Source organism: Castor canadensis, chromosome 2 (genome assembly GCF_047511655.1).
Source record: "Castor canadensis chromosome 2, mCasCan1.hap1v2, whole genome shotgun sequence".
Taxonomy (NCBI): Eukaryota; Metazoa; Chordata; class Mammalia; order Rodentia; family Castoridae; genus Castor; species Castor canadensis.
This window is the reverse complement of record NC_133387.1, coordinates 63,679,074-63,701,221: the sequence shown is the minus strand read 5'-3', so window position 1 is coordinate 63,701,221 and position 22,148 is coordinate 63,679,074. Positions and strand designations below refer to the sequence as shown.

The 22,148-nt window shown below is 36.8% G+C and overlaps 1 protein-coding gene across 6 annotated transcripts in view; it reads right to left on the bottom strand.

Annotated features, from left to right (window-relative positions):
- Positions 1–22,148, bottom strand: part of Magi2 (membrane associated guanylate kinase, WW and PDZ domain containing 2) — a 1,413,820-nt gene that overhangs the window by 246,792 nt on the left and 1,144,880 nt on the right. For all 6 annotated transcript variants that reach the window (XM_074064888.1, XM_074064889.1, XM_074064891.1 and 3 more), the window contains exon 10: positions 12,457–13,095. In XM_074064888.1, coding sequence (XP_073920989.1) covers positions 12,457–13,095 — 639 coding nt within the window. The remainder of the gene's footprint in view (positions 1–12,456; positions 13,096–22,148) is intronic.

Below are 22,148 nucleotides of genomic sequence, written 5' to 3'. Positions count from 1 at the left end.
AAAAAAGAGAAAATGTACATTATCCAGAGTTGTTTATTGTTGTATTGTTAGCATAAGAAGGGAATATGCTGATCTCGTGAAAATTCTGGAGTCATGTTTTCTAAACAGGAAGAAAAAAATGTCAAAATCCAAACAGCTGCAAATAATGGGAGGTTCACAAGTTGAGTAGAGGACTCTGCTGCATTTTTTAATCTAAATGTTAGTAAAACACATGCCAAACCTTGATTGTGGCAATCACTCTGGGTTTGTTTACTCCAGACATTAAATAACACCCTATGGGCAAAGTGTGGAATGATCCCCTGTTTCACAGCAGGTTGAGCATCAGCCAACAAGTTATTTATAACTAAATTAATATGTTTCTTAAATCACTAAATAGAAAAATGATTAGCCAATCTAATTTAGAAAACAGTATTAATGAGAATGATGAAAATACTCTTGGGTAAAGTGGAAATTGGGGAAAAACTGAGAATACTTAATTCAACTTTATTGACATATATTTGAAAGCATGAATAAAAGATTTAATTCTATAGGATAATACACATTATAAACACTAAGCCCTGGAGAGACAGAAATTCTAAGATTAATCATTGTGGAAGAAATTGATAAAGTATCAAGGGAGTACCCTTCCTCTTATCAAACCAAACTAAACAAAATACAAAATAAAAGCCAACATGCCAGAACTACATAATTTCAAAGAAGTGTATTTTATCTTTTTTTAATTTTTATTGTTTTATTATTCATATGTGCATACGGTGCTTGGGTTATTTCTCCCCCCTGCTCCCACCCCCCTCCCTTACCACCCTGTATTGTATCTTCAAGTAATAGAAAACCTGAATGCTAATTAAATTGCTTTATAATTATTGCTTTTATGACACACCATAACTATGATAGCAAAATCTGAAAAGTTATCAAATTATTTCAAATCAAATATATGCAAAGTTATATATAAACAAATAGAATTTAGAAGCAGATTCTGTAACTATAGTATGAGTAGATTGAATATAATTTTATTCCAGCAATGAAAGGATAGTTTGATACAAATGAATCCCTTAATGTAATTCACTATGGTGATAAATTAAAGAAGAAAATAATGATTACCTCAATAGATGCCCAAAACTTTTTTTTTCCTTTTGGAAGTACTGGGTTTTGAACTCAGGACTTTGTACTTGCTGGGCATGTACTGTAATGCTTGAGCCACACCTCCAGCTTACCAAAAAGCTTTTGATACAATTCATTATCCATTTGTTTTGGCCACACTGGGGTTTGAATTCATGGCTTTGAGCTTGCTAGGCTACCTCTTGAGCCCCAGCCCATGACCAAGATACATCATTTTTAATAACAGAAAAAAACTGAAAGCAATGAAAATATCCATTAGTGGGTATCTGATGAAATAAGAATTAAAAATGATAAATATTTCTAAACAAATACATAAAACACTCCAAAATAAATTAAGGCAAAAATAGGAAGGCATTAGGCTATTCCACAAAAACATGATCTCCACCACAAAATTAACAGAAAAAGAACTGGGAAATTATAAATGTTTAAAAAATAAATAATACATTGCTAAGTACTATATAAGCCAAAGGAAAAATTATGATGAAAATAAAATATCTCAGTCTGAATAAAAAAGGAAAACACAGCACTTCAAAATTCCACTGAAAAAGCATTTAGAGTGAAATTTATAACTTTGAATGCTTTTATTGAAAGAGAGAAATAGAATAATTGATCTAAGGCATCCACTTTGGATAGATAGAAAGGAAAAGTAAATCAAACAAAAAGTAAGTAGAAGAATGTAAGTTATAAAGAGCAGAATAGAAAATACTGAAACAAAAAAAGAACAACTAAGAAAATCAATGAATCCAAAAAATTTATCTTTTAAAAAAAAGAATTGCACAAAATTTATTAAAAATTTAGATACCAAAGCAAATAAATTATAAAAAAGAGGCTTAGAGACACATAACATCAAAACTGACTCATGAAGAAATAGAAAATCAGAATAGACCTAAGTCAAGAAAAGATATTGAGTTAACTAAAAAACTTACCAAATAAAAACCCAGCTACAATGAGTTCACTGATGATTTTATCAAAGAAACAATATAAAGCCTATACAAACTTAGAAAATGGTATGGGTTGTTGTTGTGGGACATACTTGCTGATTCATTTTTCGAGGCCACTATCAGCCTAACATCAAAGTAGACAAAAAAAATCAGATGAAAAGAAAACCAGAGCAATTTTCAACCATATTCCTCAACATAAATGTAAGCAAACATAATCAGCAACACACAAAGAGAATTAAACACTCTAAGTGAGACTATCCCAGAAATACAGAACTAGTACATCTAAAAGTCATTTTATATCACACAACAAGTTAATAAAGGACAAAAACTACATGATTATTTCAGTAAATGTAGAAAAAACCTTGTTGAAACTCAAGACCTATTGACTATTAAAATTATTGTAAAACTAAGACTAGAAGGAACTTTCTCAACTTGACAGAACATATGAAACCCTGCACCTATAATCACACTTAGTGCTATAAGAGTAATGCTTTCCCCCTAGAACTGTCCACAAAGGAATGATGTGTGCACATTTGTCTTCTAGGTAGCTTAGTGCTTGAAGCTCCAGCCAGTTTCACAAGGTAAGGAAAAGAAATCAGAGGCACACAGATGGAGAGGAAATAAAAGCCTATTACTCAATGATTAATAACTAAGTAGAAAATATCATGGAATCTACAAAAACTCTTTAGTTCTAAAAAGTGAGTTCAATAAAGTTGCAGTGTACAAGGTCAATAACAAAAGTCAAATGCATTTGCACACATTAGCAATAAATGATCTGAAAATGACATCAAGAGAACAATTCTATTTATTTATTTATTATATAATTATTTGTTTATTTTGCAGTACTGGAGTTTGAACTCAGGGCAAACACTCTACCACTTAAGCCACACCCACAGCCCTTTTTGTTTCAATTTTTTAGATAGGTTCTCATGCTTTTGCCCAAGCTAGCTTTATAGAGCAATCTCCTACCTCTGCCTCTGGAGTGGCTGGGATTACAGATGTATACCATCATGCCTGACTTGTTTCTTGACATAGGGTCTCACTAACTTTTTGCTTTGGCTGGTCTTGAGCCATAATTCTCCTATCTCTGTCTCCTGAGTAGCTAGGATTACAGGCATGAGCCACCATGCCTGGCCAATTCTATTTATAATAGTATCAAAAAGAATAAAGCAGCTAGAAATAAGTTTAAAAGAAGTTCCAAGATCTGTACATTGAAGACTACAAACTATTGCTGAAATTAAAGAATATGCAAATAAGTGAAGATGTACACCACATTTATAAACTGAAAGGTTTAAAGCTAAGTTGGGGAATTGTTGTATAGATTCAATGTAACACCAAAATCTCAGCAGGCTTATTATTTAATAAAAAAATTAAAAAGCCAATCCTAAAATTTTTACTTATATGTAAATGGAAAGGACCTAGAAGAGCCAAAATCATTTTGGAAAAGGAGAAGAAAGTTGGAGGACTCCCACTCTCTGATTTCAAGACTTAACACAAAGCTACAGTAGCTGGAAAGTGTGCTGTTAACATAAGGATAGATACATGGATCAATGAAACAGAACTGTGAGTCTACAAAGAAACGTTTGTAGCATGTGTTAGCATTTCTGCTAATTCATTTTCATCAAAAGTGCCAAGGCAATTCAATGACAAAAAATAATTTTTTCAGCAAATGGTGCTAGAATAATTGGATATGCATAAGCAAAAAAGAAATTAAATCCTTACTTTATACACAAAAATTGTCTTAGATCCATTTATAGACTTAAATATAAGTGCTAAAACTTTACAACTCCTAGAAGAAACACTGAAAAAAGTGTGACTTTGGGTTAGGGAAAGATATAACACACAAAGAATGACTGATGTTAAGAAAAACTGATAAATTTGGCTTTATAAAAATTTTAAAACTTTTGTGTTTCAAAAGACACCAATAAGGAGATTCCAAGATGGCAACTAGAGTGAGGAAACAGAAAGCGTGCTTCCTAAAGTAAACTCTTGGAGAGATGCTGGAGATACACCTGGCAGGAAAAACCACCAAGAAGAGGCAAAACTCTGACACTACCACACCCCCAGCCTGTGCATAGCATCCCCACTCCATGTTAAACAGAGAAACCAGGAGGGCACCCGCATGGCCAGACACCAGCTCTTACTCTGCTTGGAAGACCACCAGGTGAGCAAATAAGCAGCATGTGGTACTCCCTGAGACAAATCAGCATAGCTCCCTGGACAGACTGACCCCTGCCCAGGGATAAAAGTAAAAAAAAAAAAAAAAAAAAGGAATAATTAACAAGCAGCTGAAAAAAAAAAAAAGACATGTAGCAAAGCAGGCGGGGCACCCTGAGCTCCGGAGAGTGGGGAAGGGGCACTCCCATGTGAACTGTAAATAAACAAGCTGGAGAAGGCAGGAGTGACGCCCCTGCCCAGCAACATTGGAGCTGGGAAAGCTTGTAACAGTGGCTGTGTGTGGAAGACTCCACCAGAGAGTGGGGGAGGGGCACCTCCCCACGTGAACTCTAAAAAAAAAAAGGACTGCAGTTGCAACAGGTGGGCAGGGCTGTATACTGAAGAAAACAAAAGGGGCATGAGAACTCTAAATAAAGAAAGCCCACAGGGTTAGGTGAGTGTAAAGCTCATTCCTGAGATTTGCAATAAATAAAGCCTACAGCAGCAGCTGGCTGACAGTAGGTGGAAGGTGAGCCACAGCCTCAGATGGACATTCACAAAGCTGTCTCCAGACTACACTCAAACATCAACACCAGGACTGGATGCTGAAGGACTAACACCAAATCTATTAAGACTGAAACTTTATTGCATTTGAGCTTGGGAAATTTTATTTATTTATTTTATTACTTATTTACTTATATATTTTTTTATTCTCCCTCTGTCTCTCTAATGCCCATGTAGCTCACTGTTGATTAGTACACTATTTCTCCCTTTTTATTTCTTCGTCTGTTTTTTGTTTTGTTTCATTTTATTTTTTTCCCTTTTTCTTTACCGTCTTTGCTTTCCCTCTCCTCTCACCCTTCCACTCTAGATATCACCATTATTATTATTACAAGATAGACAATACTGACTTACACACAGTACAGGGACAGTAACAGTGGCAAGGGGAATGATGGGAAGATGGAAAAAAAAGGGAAACATTTTCCACCCAGTAATAAATTAGTACAGGAACCAGAGGGAAATGAAGAAAACAGATGCCCAGATCCAGACTCCAACAAAACGAAGATAAACTATGCCAAAGAACCCAATGAAGCCCACAAGAACACCCTGAAAGAAAAAATCCTGTAAGTAATCAATGAGAATTTTATAGAGATGATATTGGATATGGTCAACCAAAATGTGCAGGAGACACTCAAGAAATTACAAGACAACAAAAATAGAGAATTTGAGAAAGCATAAGAACAAATAAAAGAAACTATAGAAGTACTGTATAAACAACGAATTGAAACAAAGAACATGATAAATAAAGAGATAAATGAACTCAGGATGAAAATAGACAATATTAAAGAGGAAGAAACTCAGGATATGGAAAACCTCAGAAAAAACAATGAAACAGAAATACAAAGCACAAAGGAAGGCCACTCCAGTAGACTAGAACAAGCAGAAGACAGAATCTTAGAATTCAAAGATGAAATGGTAATTAAAGGAAAAACTGAAGAACTATTAGTTAAACAACTCAAGACCTGTGAAAAGAAAATGCAAGAACTTTCTGACTTCATCAAAAGATCAAAAGACCAAACCTGAGAATCATGGGCATTGAAGGAGAAGAGGTGCAAGCAAAAAGAATGCATAATTACTCAACAAAATAATAACAGAAAATTTCCCAAATCAAGAGAAAACTATGCCCATACAGGTACAGGAAACCTCCAGAACACCAAACAGACCTGACCAAAATAGAATTACTGCATGACATATTATCATTAAATCAACAAGTAGAGAGACTAGAGAAAGAATATTGAAGGCTGTAAGAGAAAAAACAAATAACATACAAAGGTAGACCCATCAAAATCACAGCAGACTTCTCAACAGAAACATTAAAAGCAAGAACTTGGGGTGAGGTCTTCTGGGCACTGAATGAAAATAACTTCAACCCTAGGATACTCTACCCAGCAAAACTATCATTCAAACTAGATGGAGCAATAAAAGTCTTCCATGATAAGCGGAAACTAAAACAATATGTGACCACAAAGCCACCACTACAAAAGATTCTTCAAGGGATTCTGCACACAGAAAGTGAAACAGAAAGAATAACTGAAAGAACAAGTTGGTTCTTTAAAAAAATAAATAAGATCAATAGACCCCTGGCAAAACTGACTAAAATGATGAAAGAAAAAACCCAAATCAGTAAAAGCAGAAATACAAAAGGGGAGATAACAACAAACACCATTGAAGTCCAGGAAATCATCAGAGACTACTTTGAGAACCTATACTCAAATAGAAGGAAAGCACCTCAACATTATAAAAGCTATATATGACAAACCTACAGCCAGCATAATACTTAACGGAGAAAAGCTAAAACCATTCCTTCTAAAATCAGGAATGAGACAAGGATGCCCACTATCCCCACTCCTATTCAACATAGTACTGGAATTCCTAGCCAGAGCAATTAGGCAAGAAGAGGGAATAAAAGGAATACAAATAAGTAAAGAAACTGTCAAAATATCCCTATTTGCAGACGACATGATCCTATACCTTAAAGACCCAAAAAACTCTACTCAAAGCTCCTAGACACCATCAACAGCTATGGCAAGATAGCAGGATATAAAGTCAACATAGAAAAAATCATTAACATTTCTATACACTAATAATGAAAAAACTGAGAAAGAATATATGAAAACAATTCCATTTACAATAGCCTCAAAAAAATCAAATTTCTAGGAGTAAATTTAACAAATAATGTGAATGACCTCTACCAGGAAAACCATAAACTCATGAAGAAAAAGGTTGAGGAGGACTATAGGAAGTGGAGAGATCTCCCATGCTCATGGATTGGTAGAATCAACATAGTAAAAATGTCTATACTCCCCAAAACAATCTACATGTTTAATGCAATTCCCATCAAAATCCCAATGACATTCATCGAAGAGATTGAACAACCTGCCCTTAAATTTATTTGGAAACACAAGAGACTGCAAATAGCCAAGGCAATACTCTGCAAAAAAGAGCAATGCTGGAGGTATCACAATACCCAACTTCAAAGCAATAGGAATAAAAACAGCATAGTACTGGCACAAAAACAGACATGAAGACCAGTGGAACAGAATAGAGAACCCAGATATGAAGCCATACAACTATAACCAACTTCTCTTTGACAAAGGTACTAAAAATATATGATGGAGAAAAGACAACCTCTTCAACAAAAACTTCTGGGAAAACTGGTTAGCAGTCTGCAAAAAAATGAAACTAGATCCATGTTTATACCAATACATAACTCAAAATTGATCAAGGACCTTAATATCAGACCTGAAACTCTGAAGTTGGTACAGGAACGAGTAGAAAATACTTTAGAACTAATAGGTATAGGCAAGAAGTTTCTCAATGGAACCCCAGCAGCTCAGCAACTAAGAGATAGCATAGAGAAATGGGACTTCATAAAACTAAAAGCTTCTGCTCAACAAAAGAAATGGTCTCTAAACTGAAGAGAACACCCACAGAGTGGGAGAAAATATTTGCTAGCTACACATCAGACAAAGAACTGATAAACAGAATATATAGGGAACTCAAAAAACTAAACTCTCCCAAAATTAATGAACCAATAAAGAAATGGACAAGTGAACTAAACAGAACTTTCTCAAAAGAAGAAATACAAATGTCCAAAAAACACATGAAAAATTGCTCACCATCTCTAGCAATAAAGGAAATGCAAATTAAAACCACACTAAGATTCCACCTCACCCCTGTTAGAATAGCCATCATTAGAAACACCAACAACAACAGGTGTTGGCAAGGATATGGGGAAAAAAGAACTCTTATACACTGCTGGTGGGAATGCAAACTAGTACAACCACTCTGGAAAAAAATTTGGAGGCTTCTTAAAAATCTAAACATAGATCTGCCATATGATCCAGCAATACCACTCTTGGGTATATACCCAAAGGAATGCGACACAGGTTACTCCAAAGGCACTGCACACTCATGTTTATTGTAGCACTATTCACAATAGCCAAGTTATGGAAACAGCCAAGATGCCCCACTATTGATAAATAGATTAAGAAAACGTGGTATTTATACACAATGGAATACTACTCAGCCATGAGGAAGAATGAAATGTTATCATTGGCAGGTAAATGGATGGAACTGGAGAACATCATCCTGAGCGGGGTTAGCCAGGTCCAGAAGACCAAAAATCGTGTGTTCTCCCTCATATGTGGACTTTAGATCAAGGGCAAACACAACAAGAGGATTGGACTTTGATCACCTGATGAGGCGAGAGCACACCAGGGAGATATGAGGATAGGTAAGAAACCTCCAAAAAACAAGATAGCATTTGATGTCCTTAATGCAAAGGAGCTAATGCAGAAACTTTAAAGTGACAGAGGCCAGTAGGAGAAGGGGACCAGGATCTAGAGAAAAGGTTAGTTTGAGAAGAATTAACTTAGAAGGTAACACACATGCACAGGAAATCAGTGTGAGTCAACTCCCTGTATTGCTATCCTTATCTCAACCAGCAAAAACCCTTGTTCCTTCCTATTATTGCTTATACTCTCTCTTCAACAAAATTAGAGATAAGTGCAAAATAGTTTCAACCTGGTAGTGAGGGGATGGAGGGAAGGGAGAGAAATGACCCAAACATCATATGCACCTATGAATAAAAGAAAAAAAAAAAAAGACACCAATAAGAAAAGACAAGTCATAGCTCTGGAGAAAATATTTGCAAACCATCTATCTTAAAAGGGACTTGCACTCTAAGTATATAAAGAATTTCTATAATTTACAAAGACTAGTAGTCCAACATACAAATGGGCAGAATATCTTCCAAAGAAGTATAGATTCTTGCAAATACATGAAAATATGTAAAAAGATTAGAGAAATGTAAATTAAAACCACAATAAAATGTCATTACATGTTTAATAGAATGGAATAAAAAAAGACTCATGCCAAATAGGAGAAGCAATGGGCAGAAACTGGAAGCCTCCTACATTGCTGGTGGGTCTGTGCATCAGAATAGCCATCTTTGAAAGCATTTTGACAATTTGTTTGTTTGGCAGGACTCAGAGCTTCATCCTTGCTAAGCAGGTGCACTACCACTTGAGGCACTCTGCCAACCATTTTTGTGTTGGTTGTTTTGAGATAGGGTTTTCCTTTATGCCTGGGTCTGCCTGGATTGCAATTGTCATATTTGGCCTTCCCGGCATAGCTGGGATTTCAGGTGCACACACTGCACCCAGCCATTGCTTGAGATGGGATCTCATGAACTTTTTGTGCCGGCTGGCCTTGACCTGTGATCCTTCCAATCTCTGTCTCCCTAATAGCTAGGTTACAGGTGTGAGACACTGTGCCAGGCCACATTTTGCCAATGGTTCTGATATAAACACTCAGGCTTGTGATTTTGCTTTTAAAGATATGAAATGATAACAATTTAAACATACAATCCAGCAATACCATTGCTAGGTGTCTACCCAAGAAAAATGAAAACATATGCACAAGCAAATATTTAAATCTAAATGTTCAAAGCAACACTATTCATAAATGCTCAAAAGTAATAAAAACAACTCAAATATCCTCCTGATGGGAATGGACAAAAAAAAGTCCTATACTACCTCAGGGCATGAAAAGAAACAATCTAATCATACATGCATCCGTGGGGTAATTCTCAACAGCACTATGGTAAGGAAAATACTCTATGCTGCAGGGTTCTATTTATAAGAATATTCTAGAAAGGCAAAACTATTCAGAAAGCATATTAGTGATTATGCAGGACTAGAGGTAGAAGAGAGGACAGGTGACATGGGTATGGAGGAGTTTGGGATGGTGCATGGTTTAAGGATTTTGACACCTGTTATATAACTAGATCATTTAAACAAACTTAATGAAGTGTATACCTACAACTGGCAAATTTTATGGTATCTAAGTTTTATCACATGATCGATGTTAAAAGAGCTATATGTGTCCTTATAACTAAGACATATGTATGTATGGTATCCTATTTGTATTAAATATACTACAAATACTCATATTTATGCCAGTAGACTATGAACTTTCTGGAAGTACGTATATAAAACATGGTTTTCCTCTGGGAAAAAGAGCCAAAAGTATGGGATAGGTCAGATAATTACTATTCAGTGTATCCTTTTTGACATTACTTTCTTAAAAAATTAAACTATGTAGATTATTACTTTATAAATTAAAAATACTAGCAAACAAAAACAAACACACTAACATGGTCCTGATACAAAGACTCAGGCTTGTGATTTTGTTCTTGAAGACATGAGGTCATAAGCCCATCTGAGTAGCTTACAGATAAACAAAGTGAATCTCATCACAAAAACGTGCTAATTCTTGCTAATTCAGAGAGAGGAGGGCAAATTTTAGGAATGTGGGAAACTCGGGAGGTTTTGACTAGGAAGGTCCTGACTTGAAGGCCTTTAAGCATCACAGGGCACTGCATTTTGCAATTCTACATTAGTTAAACAATAAAAGCAAATCAGTCACTCCCAACACAAACAAAATACAGACAAAACTTCGACTACTTATGATTAACTGAGAGAGAGAGAGTGGCAGAGGCAGAGTGGGGTGGGGGGGGCGGTAGGAAGGAGAGGGAGAACAGGGCAGCCCAGTTGAATGTAGGCATTGTTTTCAGAAGGCTACAAATTGCAATAACAAAGGATTTCAAAGTATCCTGCTATGCCATGCTTTTAAAAGAAGCCATTTCATATAAAATGTGTCCAAATTTGTTTCTGTGAACCATGGAGTGGATACTGCAAAGTGATGTTCAGTTATACCATTTACTACTGAGACATGTTCCAAAAATCTGATTTTCAAATGGTTATTGTAGATATTTGCATATTTAGCTAGGAATGTTTGTTTTAATCTTTAAAAAGCAATGTGAGAAACTAAAATACACTATTGACATTTAGCTACCAAATTTCATGAGCTAATTTATAACAATGACTTAAGAAGGTTAAATTTGAGATTATTTTGCTGTCATATTAATTTCCCTTTTTATTGTAGGCACAGAATACTCTGTATAGCTTTGCTCACAAATGCATAGCATCTGGTGAGTCAACAATGCAATACTTCCTTGAAAGGAAAAATACCTGCAGAAAGGGCCAAATTAATAAAAAACAATACTTTTTCAGCCTTAAATTCTTTCACTTGCATTTTATGCTGACAGGTTTTCTTGCTAATTTGAGCGCTTGGAATAGGAGATCACATATGTTTGCTGCACTTTGTTCTTCATGCATGAGCTCCTCACCGTGCTGCTCCTTCTGACCTGTCTCTGTGAAGTTTCGGCAGACTTACCTCACTAGCACCTATGGTGGGTCACACAGTACTAAGAACACTACCATTCAAGGGGTGGCTTTATTAGCCCATTGTGACAGATCACATGGCTGACGGTCATGGGCTTTAACTGTCTTAGGTCCCCAAACTGGTAGGTGGGAAAACCAGGACTTAGCCTGAGTCTTTTCCTTCACACCATGTTTTGGAATCCCCTCTTTATCTGTAGCCTCCTCCTTCCTCTCCCAGTTTCACTGATCCAGAGCACAGTCACAGAGAAGGAAAGGAGGGCCTCTTGCTTTGCTCCATTCCCTTCCCCACAAAGAAGGTGGAGGGGAAGAAAAATCCACAACTCAGAGATCCAGCACACTCTTTTTTGTTCCATTTCCACACTCCACCCAGCCCAGGACTTCAGCCCTGACCCTGGTCACGGGAGGCACAGATATCCATAGTAGTGGGGCAGCAGTGTCCTCATCAACCCTATCCAGAACTCCAAAAAAGAGGTTTTTAACAGCATCACAGTTTCCAATGGTCCTTTTGGGAAATATCAAGACTATGCCTGAGCTTGGAGTAGTTGAATCAGTTTAGACTGCTGGCCTGGAATCCTACACACAATTCAAAGCATTACTTCCATTGGAAAAGCAGGTTTCCATTTAAGTCAGTGGGCAACCAGACTGAGGTCTCTATAATGGCTGTACTTATGAACTGCTACAATAAAGCATATTTATAGTTTGGGGTTCAATCTTTACCTTCCAAGTTCATATTCAGTGTGTTTAATGTAAATTAGGAAAAGATACATTCTGAAAATTCAGAAACCCAGCTTATTAAATTTGTGTTTTGGTTTCTTCCCCTTTTACGTTTCTTTTTAAAAGCATGATTTCACTCCAGTCTATAGACACCTCTATTTGAACATGATTACTATAAAGGTCCTTATATAGGATTGTTTAGCCAGTGTTTGACTTACCTCCTCGATGGATAATCAAAGAAGTCTCGCTTCCAATGAGGCAGTCCTTAAGTATATCCACTACTTCCGTATGGCTCAGGTTCTGTACATTCTGCTGGTTGATCTCAACAATGAGATCCCCTTCACACAGGCCAGGGCATCCCTGAATGTCTAGTATTTGTTTCACCCGCTGTCCCGTAGGACTATCAGCAATAGTGAAGCCAAAGCCCTGGGCACCTTTCACAATGGTTAAGGTCATAAGTTCAGCTTGGGTGGCTCCAGATGAAGCCATAGACACATTGTCATCATGGACGGGTGGTGGATACGTGCCATCTAGCTGACCATCAGCTGGCATGGAGTGCAAAGGATGAGGCGGCCGTTCTGTAATATCTGGAACTGACTGTGAGGTCCGAGAAATGTATTCCAAATATGTTTCATAGTTATGTCTTCCATTGACCATCACTGGAGGTGGCCTCTCCATTATTGCAAGTGGTGGCACCATGCTGTTAGCAGGATCTTCAGGATCAAAGGGCAAAGGGTAGCCACGACACAACACCAGGTTGACACTCTGACCAATAGGAACAGACTGGAAAAGTTTGACAACATCTGCATGAGTGTGTCCAAGGACACAAACTTCATTAATATAGACAATGACATCACCTGCAAGGAAAAAAAGAGAGATTGACAACATGAGGTAAGTTCAATTAATGTTGACATAGAGAAATGGAATTATTTATGAGACCAGTGAAAGAGGTGCTGTTTCTCAGTAAGCAGTGAGAAATCAATTAGAAAAATACTTAAATTCACTGTAAGTAGCTTAAATTCACTGTTGTAACTCAAGGTTACAACAGGTCTGCCAACAAATATAATGATCAAATGCAGAAAAAAATGCAATTTGGTTATTCTTGAAGTTCAGAAATAACTTCAGATTCAGAAGAAAGACTCAGAAAGAAAAGGTTAGAAGAATTTGTACCTCGAAGAAATGTACATTCTATGCATCTTTTTTTAAATCTTCACTTCAATTTCCAGTGCAATTCAGATCACAGAATTTTTAAAGCATTGAGAAGTGGTGGTCATGAGTTTTAAACATAAAGAAAGCCCTGGTATTTTGGGGTTTTTTGGTAGCACATTTGTTCATTTGTTAAGTTGTTATGAGGATGAAAACAGATAATGAAGGAAAAGTGTGTGGTCCAGTGTTTGACACATGGGAAGACCTCAATGAATATATATGGATCATTATTAATCTCATTGTTGTCACAATAGGGTGGAGGAGATTTGGGGCCCTGACATTCAAGTAGGAAACTTCTGCAGACTCATCCTTTAATCTTTGAAAAGTTGTTATTTCTGTTGATTATTTCAGCAATGACGTTTTTGCCCTCTCCCTAATGAATTATCACAGATTCACAGCATCTACTGCTAGAAGTTAACTTTATGATATTAGAAATGCCCTGAATAAAAATCAGTCATTATAAAATATATTTAGCAAAATGATTTTTCTTCTTTAAAATGCAGAAAGACATGATTGTTTTTAATAACTATTTTCAAAATTTTCAACTATGTATGAATAACAACTTTATTTTTGGAGAGCTGTTCTATCATGGCTTGGTATTTTTATCCTCACAAACCATAATACTTGAGAATTGAACTTGAAAATTGAAATTGTGCCTGACTGTGTTAAGAGTACGTGAGGGATTAAAAGACATGTTTTCACAGATTGTCAAGTGAATAACTCAACAGATACCAATTTATCAAGATATTTCTAAAATGGGTATTGCAAATGGTAAGGGCTTTCACTGTGAAACATCCTTGCTCATCAAGATAGCAAACACCTGCAATTCAAAACAGAGTTGAAGTTTCATAGTTAAATATTTCTTCTGGCCATTCATAGGTATATGATATACAATGATTTCTCCATGAATTGCACTTAAAAATAAATAATTCTATGAATAAAACAATTTTAAGTGAAGTACTCTCAAAAGAACTGACCTGATTAATAGTCTCTTTCCCCAAACACAAGTGAGCAGTTTGAAAGTGTTAACACTATGGGCAGAGAAGCCAAACAGACATTGTCAGGGATTTAGGATAGGTCTGCCCTTAAAAAATGTCACATGGTTGGTTAGATGGAACTTTACCTTCCCTAATGTCTGTCAGAGAAAGTGCTGGCACATGGTAGCAGGACCCAGCTGAGCTGGAATAGGTGTCTCTGCTATTACTATTCCTCATTAAAGGGAATGGCTGTGCTTGCTTTGGCATCATTTCAGTTGACTCTGATCATCTCAGAGTCTTGAAGAAATGTCAGAGTCAGATAGATAGCCTATGGTTTTCTCCTCCTGCCTTTCCTTCTTCCTCTCCCTCTCTCTCTTGCAGTGTTGGGGATTGAACCCAGATCCTCACACATGCGAGGAAAGTGTTCTACCAGTGAGCAAATCCCCAGCCACTGTTTCTCCTATTTTTAACAGTATAAAACATTTCACACAATTAAAAGGTTGGAAGAAAAGAAATACCTGTGCACTACCATTCAACTTAATGATTAGAAAGGCACTCATATTAGTTGAAACCTTCTTGGCTAACACCTCTCCTCTTGATTAGTCCTTATTGCCATTTCCAAAAATGACCATTGTCCTAAATCTGAGTCTTGTTATTTTTGTGTACTTTGTATTTTAGGTCATATCTAGGTACCTATAAAATGCTATCTCTAAATAATATTTAATCACTAAATAATGATCAAGCCTAAAAAATGTTATGCATGTTTTAAATATTTTGTAAATGGTATATATTTTAATTTTCCTCAAAATACATTTATAATATCTGTCTAGTTTATTACCTGTACCTCTAGTTCATTAATTTTCACTGCAATATTGTATCTATTGGGTGGTCATATTGCTACGTTTGAACTTTTATCTATTTTCTTGTTAATGGACACTGGGGTTCTTAAAAATTTTAGGCTTTTTAAAAGATTATTTTGTATTGGCTGAGTGTCATGGCAGAGCAGTAATCCCAGCTACTTGAGAGGCTGAGGTAGGAGGATCTAGAGTTCAATTCCAGCCTAGGCAAGGTTAGCAAGACTCCATCTCAAAAACAAAATAGGAACAAAAGGGCTAGGAGTATAGTTTAAGCCATAGAGTGCTTACTTGCCATGTGGGAAGCATGGGTCCTAAGCCATGTGCATCTTTAGCTTTGTTAGATAAGGGCAAAAGGCTGACAAAATAGGTCAGGATGAATTATAGTGTGTTAGAATTTCCGTTGCTCCTTATCTGACACGATACACTAGGTATTCTCAGACTTAATTTTGCAAATCTAACTGACACATTCATGGTTTCCATTTGCATTTCCTAGATTGCTAGGGAGGGTAAGCATCTTTCCATGTTTATTGATCTTACTTTTGGGAGCATTTCATTTCTTCAGGCTTTCTATTCAGTGAGTCTTCTTTTTATCAACATCTTGACTGCTGTTGATGTTCACCTTCATTACTGATCTAACATTCTCCATAAATTTAGGAGGCTACCTGGTATAATTGTGATCATCAGGCTAGGTAGTCAAAAGACTACTTGTCTAAGCTCCAGCCCCATCACTTACTGGCTGTGTAACTTCCAAAAACTAGTTTAAATAGTCTGTGCCTCAGACCCTGCTGAAGTAATGAAGTATAATGATGATATCAAATTACTATTTTCTGGGAAATGACTAACGATATCCTAAAGTGAGAGGATTTGTAAGGAGTAAATTGTCATATAAAGGATGATTGCTTTTTCAGTAGTTATTGTCATTGATGACATCCTTCTATAAAATCAGGACAGTTTCATCAAAATATTCCCATTACAGTCATAATCAAGGATGACTGAGGCATGATTGTGGAAATGCTGGGCTTCTGAGTGGACAGATAAAAGGCAGGAAGGTAACAGAAGCCTCTCCCTACCTTTAATCACTACTGACATGCTCCCCCACCTCCTCCCAGTCCCCAACCATGCCTTATCCTTACCCCCCTGCTCTGCCAGAATTTCATAGGAAAAAGGAACTAAGAGTAATGTTCAAAGCTCTTGAGGTTCCCTGCTAGGTCTAAGCAGTAGTTATTTAAATTGTAGTGATTAATATTACCTATTTTTGAGTTTTAATGTGATCTTGCTATTTAAAAATGGAATTGGAATGATTTGTGGTTCTTAGTAAGACCACCATTTAAAATTTATGGATATTTTTGACTCAGAGCAATTTTTCAGGTCATCAAGCAAAAAAGTGATAAAGAATGCTGTAACAACATCATTATGGAGTTACACAGATTTCTGAATAAAAAAGATGAGTGGTCAGTTATCACAGGATAAAACTATCTAACAGCTTGACAGCATTCAACAACCTTGTTAAAAATATTCATACACTTAGATAATGTATCATGTCAAAAACTGCTGTAGATAGAGATGTAAGCAAATGCTATTCTGATAGAACTGATTGGATAGGATATTTATAGAGTGTGCTGCATGAATGTCATTTTCATGTCATGAAAGAAAAATATGAGCCACCTGGTATATGTCACCCCACAGTGCTAAGCCAAGTCGTGGGACAGACTGGGTTTAAGAGCACATAAATGGATGTCATTAGGAAAACTGGCTCTATCTCCAACTTGCTGGCCTACTTAAGCAGGGAATTATAAAGCAGTCACTTTACAATTTCTCAATTTCTTCTTTTATAAGATAAGAATTAAAATACCTCCACCATGTCCTCTTTTGCAGGACTACTGAGAAAATGACATTATGCTTGTGAAAACACTTTTAATTTTTCCAAGGACAGATTTTCCATAAAAATAAGATGGTGTGTTTCTTTTGAAAGCTAAGCATATATTTTCATTACTATCTTACCTAAACGGTTTCATTGTTGGAGAGGATCCAAGATGGCGACTAGGGTGCAGAACTAGAAAGCCTAACCTCTGTGACTCCAAAACCTTCCTGAGAAGTTGGAGCCACACCTGGGTAACTCTGGCTGCCTCTAGCCAAAATAATAACTGCCACCATGCTAGGTGCAGGAAAAAATTCAAAGACTGACCCACAAATCAGCCTTTAATTGCACCAAACAGCTCTGACCAGCTGCACAGCAAGGCATGTCCAGCCCTGGGGAAACCCTTCTTTCTCATGGTGATTTTTTTCCTTTCTTCTTTTCTTTCTTTCTCTTCTCCTCCTCCATCAAGCAGAAAATAAAGCACAAACCAAAATCAAAACTTCAACACCCTGAACCCCTAGACTGGGGAAAGCTTCCCCACAACACATTACACTGAGAAAATTTGGGGCTGCCACTGCCATTGTGGCCAGCAGGCAAACACTCCACAGAACAAGCAGGTGAGTGCCACATGTCACAAAATTCCCCCAGTCACCCCAGGGATAAACCAGTACAGCCACTGGAGAGACTGATCCTCCACCCCCAGTAAAAAAATTGAATAACAATCAGTGGACTATAATCTACCACAACAGCAGAGGGGGCAATGCACTGGAGAAAGGGGGATGGACAAGGAGCTAATCTCAGCATGAACTATTAGTAAACAAAAACTGGAAAGGTAGGAACACAGAGAGCGGGCAGGCGATAAGCCACTCCCTGAAGCAGGGCAGGTGCAGATCATGGAGCTCATCTCCTGAGCTGGTGAGCAGCACCCAAAGCCAAATTGCCTTGCAAAACTGAAAAACAAACAAGGAACCATCATAACACACTGACAGCAGAGGGGGCTGATGGAACACTGAATCTGCCCCAAAGAATGGGGGCAGGGCAAAGAAATAAACCCCTAGTATGGAAATCCAGTTAAAAAAGCAAAGTGAAAAGCCACCTCCAAAGCAGGGCAACTAGTGAAGTACAAAGCTGATCTCCTGAACCTGAAGGCAGCATTCAAACTTGAACTGCCCCACCCCGCTGGGGTAGAAGCAGCTGCAGCTGAAGGATAACACCGTTATCAGCTGGGGAAATCAATAGCTCTGGCCACCCTGCATGATCTGGTAAACCTACCTCACCTCACAATTTCAATTAAACTGGTAGACAGAAGAACAAAACACTACTCACAAGCCAATCACCTGGTGAGACCACATCAGAGCTTCTGCTTATATGCCAATACCAGGACTGGATGCTGGAGAAGTCACTCCAGAACTTAAACTAAGACTGAAGTTCTATTGTTCCTGAACCTACTTGGTATTTTTCTTTCTTTTTCTTTCTTTCTTTCTTTCTTTCTTTCTTTCTTTCTTTCTTTCTTTCTTTCTTTCTTTCTTTCTTTCATTTATTTCTTATTTGCTTTTGTTTGTTCATATTTTCCTGTTGTTTTTTTTGTTGGGTTGTTTTGTTATTGTAGGTTTTCTATTTTTATTTCTATTCTTATTATCTTTTTTTCTTTCTATACTATCAACTTTAGCATCATCATCTTCGCATCCCTACTCTCACCCCCTTCACTCTCCTTCCTCCTGTGGTAAAATCCATTGTTCTCCTCCCCAACAACTTGTTCTACCTTTCCTAACCCACTCTCTCCTCCTCCTTCACCTTCCCCTCCCATTCTCTCCCAACCTGTCACCAGACTAGCCCTCCCTCCTATACACTCATCACCTGCTGACCAACCTACTATACCAACTTTACACAATCCCAAACCCCTGCAGTCCCTGACATAAGCACCCTTCACTACAACAACAGAAATACACCCAAACACACATAAAGACCACAAAAACCACCAGCCCCCGCATGGCTTCACCTACTCACCCACACCACTTCCCAAATCCCTCTTCAGTGCCACCCTATCCAACTCCCCAAATTTCAATAAATACTCTTACAAACATTAAGCCCTCCCAAATCCCACTGCTTATAGATACTACCACCAAAGTGTCTTCTATATAACATATAAACTACTGGTTGGATATTAAACCTGTGATTAGTTATTACTGAATTATACCCAGAGCAGGGATAGAAATAGCACACCAACTTAGCTAAAAACCAAAGACAGCCACAAAACAAAAATTAAAGCAAGGGAAAGAAAACAGGTGACTAAAACCACCAAAAAAACCTATCAAGAACATAGTTGCACAGTACTAAGTGATGCGATGGGAAGACGAAAAAGGGATGGAAACTATCCCTTCCCCACCCCCCAAAAATAATTTAATACAGGATTCGGAGGGAAAAGAAGAAAACAGATACTCAGTTCTGGACTCCAACAAAACAAAGATAAACAACACCAAGGAACCCAACGATGACCACAAGAACATCTTTAAATAAGAAATCTCACAAGTAATCACTGTGAATTTCATGGAGATGTTGCTAGACATGGTCAACCAATTCCAAGACAACAAAATTAAAGAATATAAGAAGACACAAAAACAAATAAATGAACTCATAGGAGCCCTAAATAAATACCGAAGTGAAACAGAGAAATCCATAAGTAGAGAGATAAATGAATTAAGGATGAAAATTGATACTATTAAAGAGGAAGTGACCTATGATATGGAAAACCTCAGAAAAGACAATAAAACAGAAATACAAAGCACAAAGGAAGGCCACTCCAGCAGACTAGAACAAACAGAAGACAGAATCTCAGAACTTGAAGATGAAATGGAAATTAAAGGAAAAACTGAAGAGCTACTAGTCAAACAACTCAAGACCTGTGAAAGGAATATGCAAGAACTCACCGACTCCATCAAAAGACCAACCTGAGAATCATGGGCATTGAAGAAGAAGAGGTGCAAGGAAAAGGAATTCATAATATATTCAACAAAATAATGACAGAAAATTTTCCAAATCTAGAGAAAACTATGTCCATTCAGGTACAGGAAGCCTCCAGGACACCAAACAGACTTGACCAAAATAGAACTACCCCACCACATCTTATTATTAAAACAACAAGCACAGAGAATAGAGAAAGAATATTGAAGGCTGTAAGAGAGAAAAAACAAATAACATACAAAGGTTAACCCATCAAAATCACAGCAGATTTCTCAACAGAAACCTTAAAAGCAAGAAGGTAATGGAATAAGGTATTCTGGGCACTGAATGAAAATAACTTCAACCCTAGGATACTCTACTCAGCAAAATGATCATTCAAAATAGATGAAGCAATAAAATCTTCCACAATAAACAGAAACTAAAATAATATATGACCACCAAGCCATCACTACAAAAGAATCTTCAATGAATTTGGCACACAGACAATGAAAGCAAACAAAACCATGAGAGGACAAAACCACAGGAGAAGAAAAGACAAGGAATCAGAGAGTAACATTGATTCAGCTGCACACAATTAAACCCTTAAAAAACAAAAAAAACTAAATGACAGGAATCACCACATACTTACCAATATCAACACCGAATGTTAACAGACTTAACTTCCCCATCAAAAGACACCAACTGGCAAACTGAATTAAAAAGGAAGATCCAACAATCTGTTGTTTACAGGAGACCCATCTCATTGACAGAAATAAGCATTGGCTTATGGTGAAAGGCTAGAAGATTTACCAAGCCAACTGTTCCTGAAAACAGGCAGGAGTAGCAATACTTATCTCAGGCAAAGTAGACTTCAAACTTACACTGATCAAACAAGATAAAAAGGAATACTCCATACTAATAAAAGGGGAAATACACCAAAAGAAAATAACAGTTGTCAACCTATATGCACCAACTTCAATGCACCCAATTTCATCAAACATACTCTGAAGTATATATAAACTCCAACACAGTGGTAGTAGGAAACTTTAATACCCCCCATCACCAATAGATAGGTCATCCAAACAAAAAAATCAATAAAGAAATCCTAGAACTAAATCACACCATAATCAAATGGACATAGCTGATGTCTACAGAACATTTCATCCAACTTCTGCACAATATACATTCTTCTCAGCAGCCCATGGAGCCTTCTCCAAAATTGATCATATCTTAGGGCACAAAGTAAGCCTTACCAAATATAAGAAAATAGAAATAATCCCATGCATTCTATCTGATCACAATGCATTAAAACTAGAACTCAACAATACAAATAACAGGAGAAAACATGCAAATTGGAAGCTGAACAACACAATGCTCAATGATCAATGTGCCATTGATGAAATAAAAGAGAAAATTAAAAGATTCCTGGAAGTTAATGAAAATGAAAACACAATCTACCAGAATCTATGGGACCCAGCAAAGGCAGTCCTAAGAGGAAAGCTTATAGCCATGAGTGCATATATTAAAAGGACAGAAAGATCTCAAATCAGTGACCTAATGATACATCTCAAACTCCTAGAAAAACAAGAACAAGCAAAACCCAAAACAAGCAGAAGGAGAGAAATAATAAAAATAAGGGCAGAAATTAATTGAAATAGAAACAAAATAACCATACAAAGAATCAATAAAACAAAAAGCTGGTTCTTTGAAAAAATAAACAAGATTGACAGACCCCTGGCAAACCTGACTAAAATGAGGAGAGAAAAAACCCAAATCAGTAAAATCAGAAATGCAAAAGGGGAGATAACAACAAATACCACAGAAATCCAGGAAATCATCAGAGACTACTTTGAGAACCTATATTCTAATAAATTTGAAAATCTTGAAGAAATAGACAAATTTTTAGATACTTATAATCATCCAAAATTGAACCAAAAGGATATTAATCCCCTTAATAGATCTATAACACAAAATGAAATTAAAGCAGCAATGAAGAGTCTCCCAAAAAAGAAAAGTCCAGGACCTGATGGATTCTTTGCTGAATTCTATCAGACCTTTAAAGAAGAACTAAT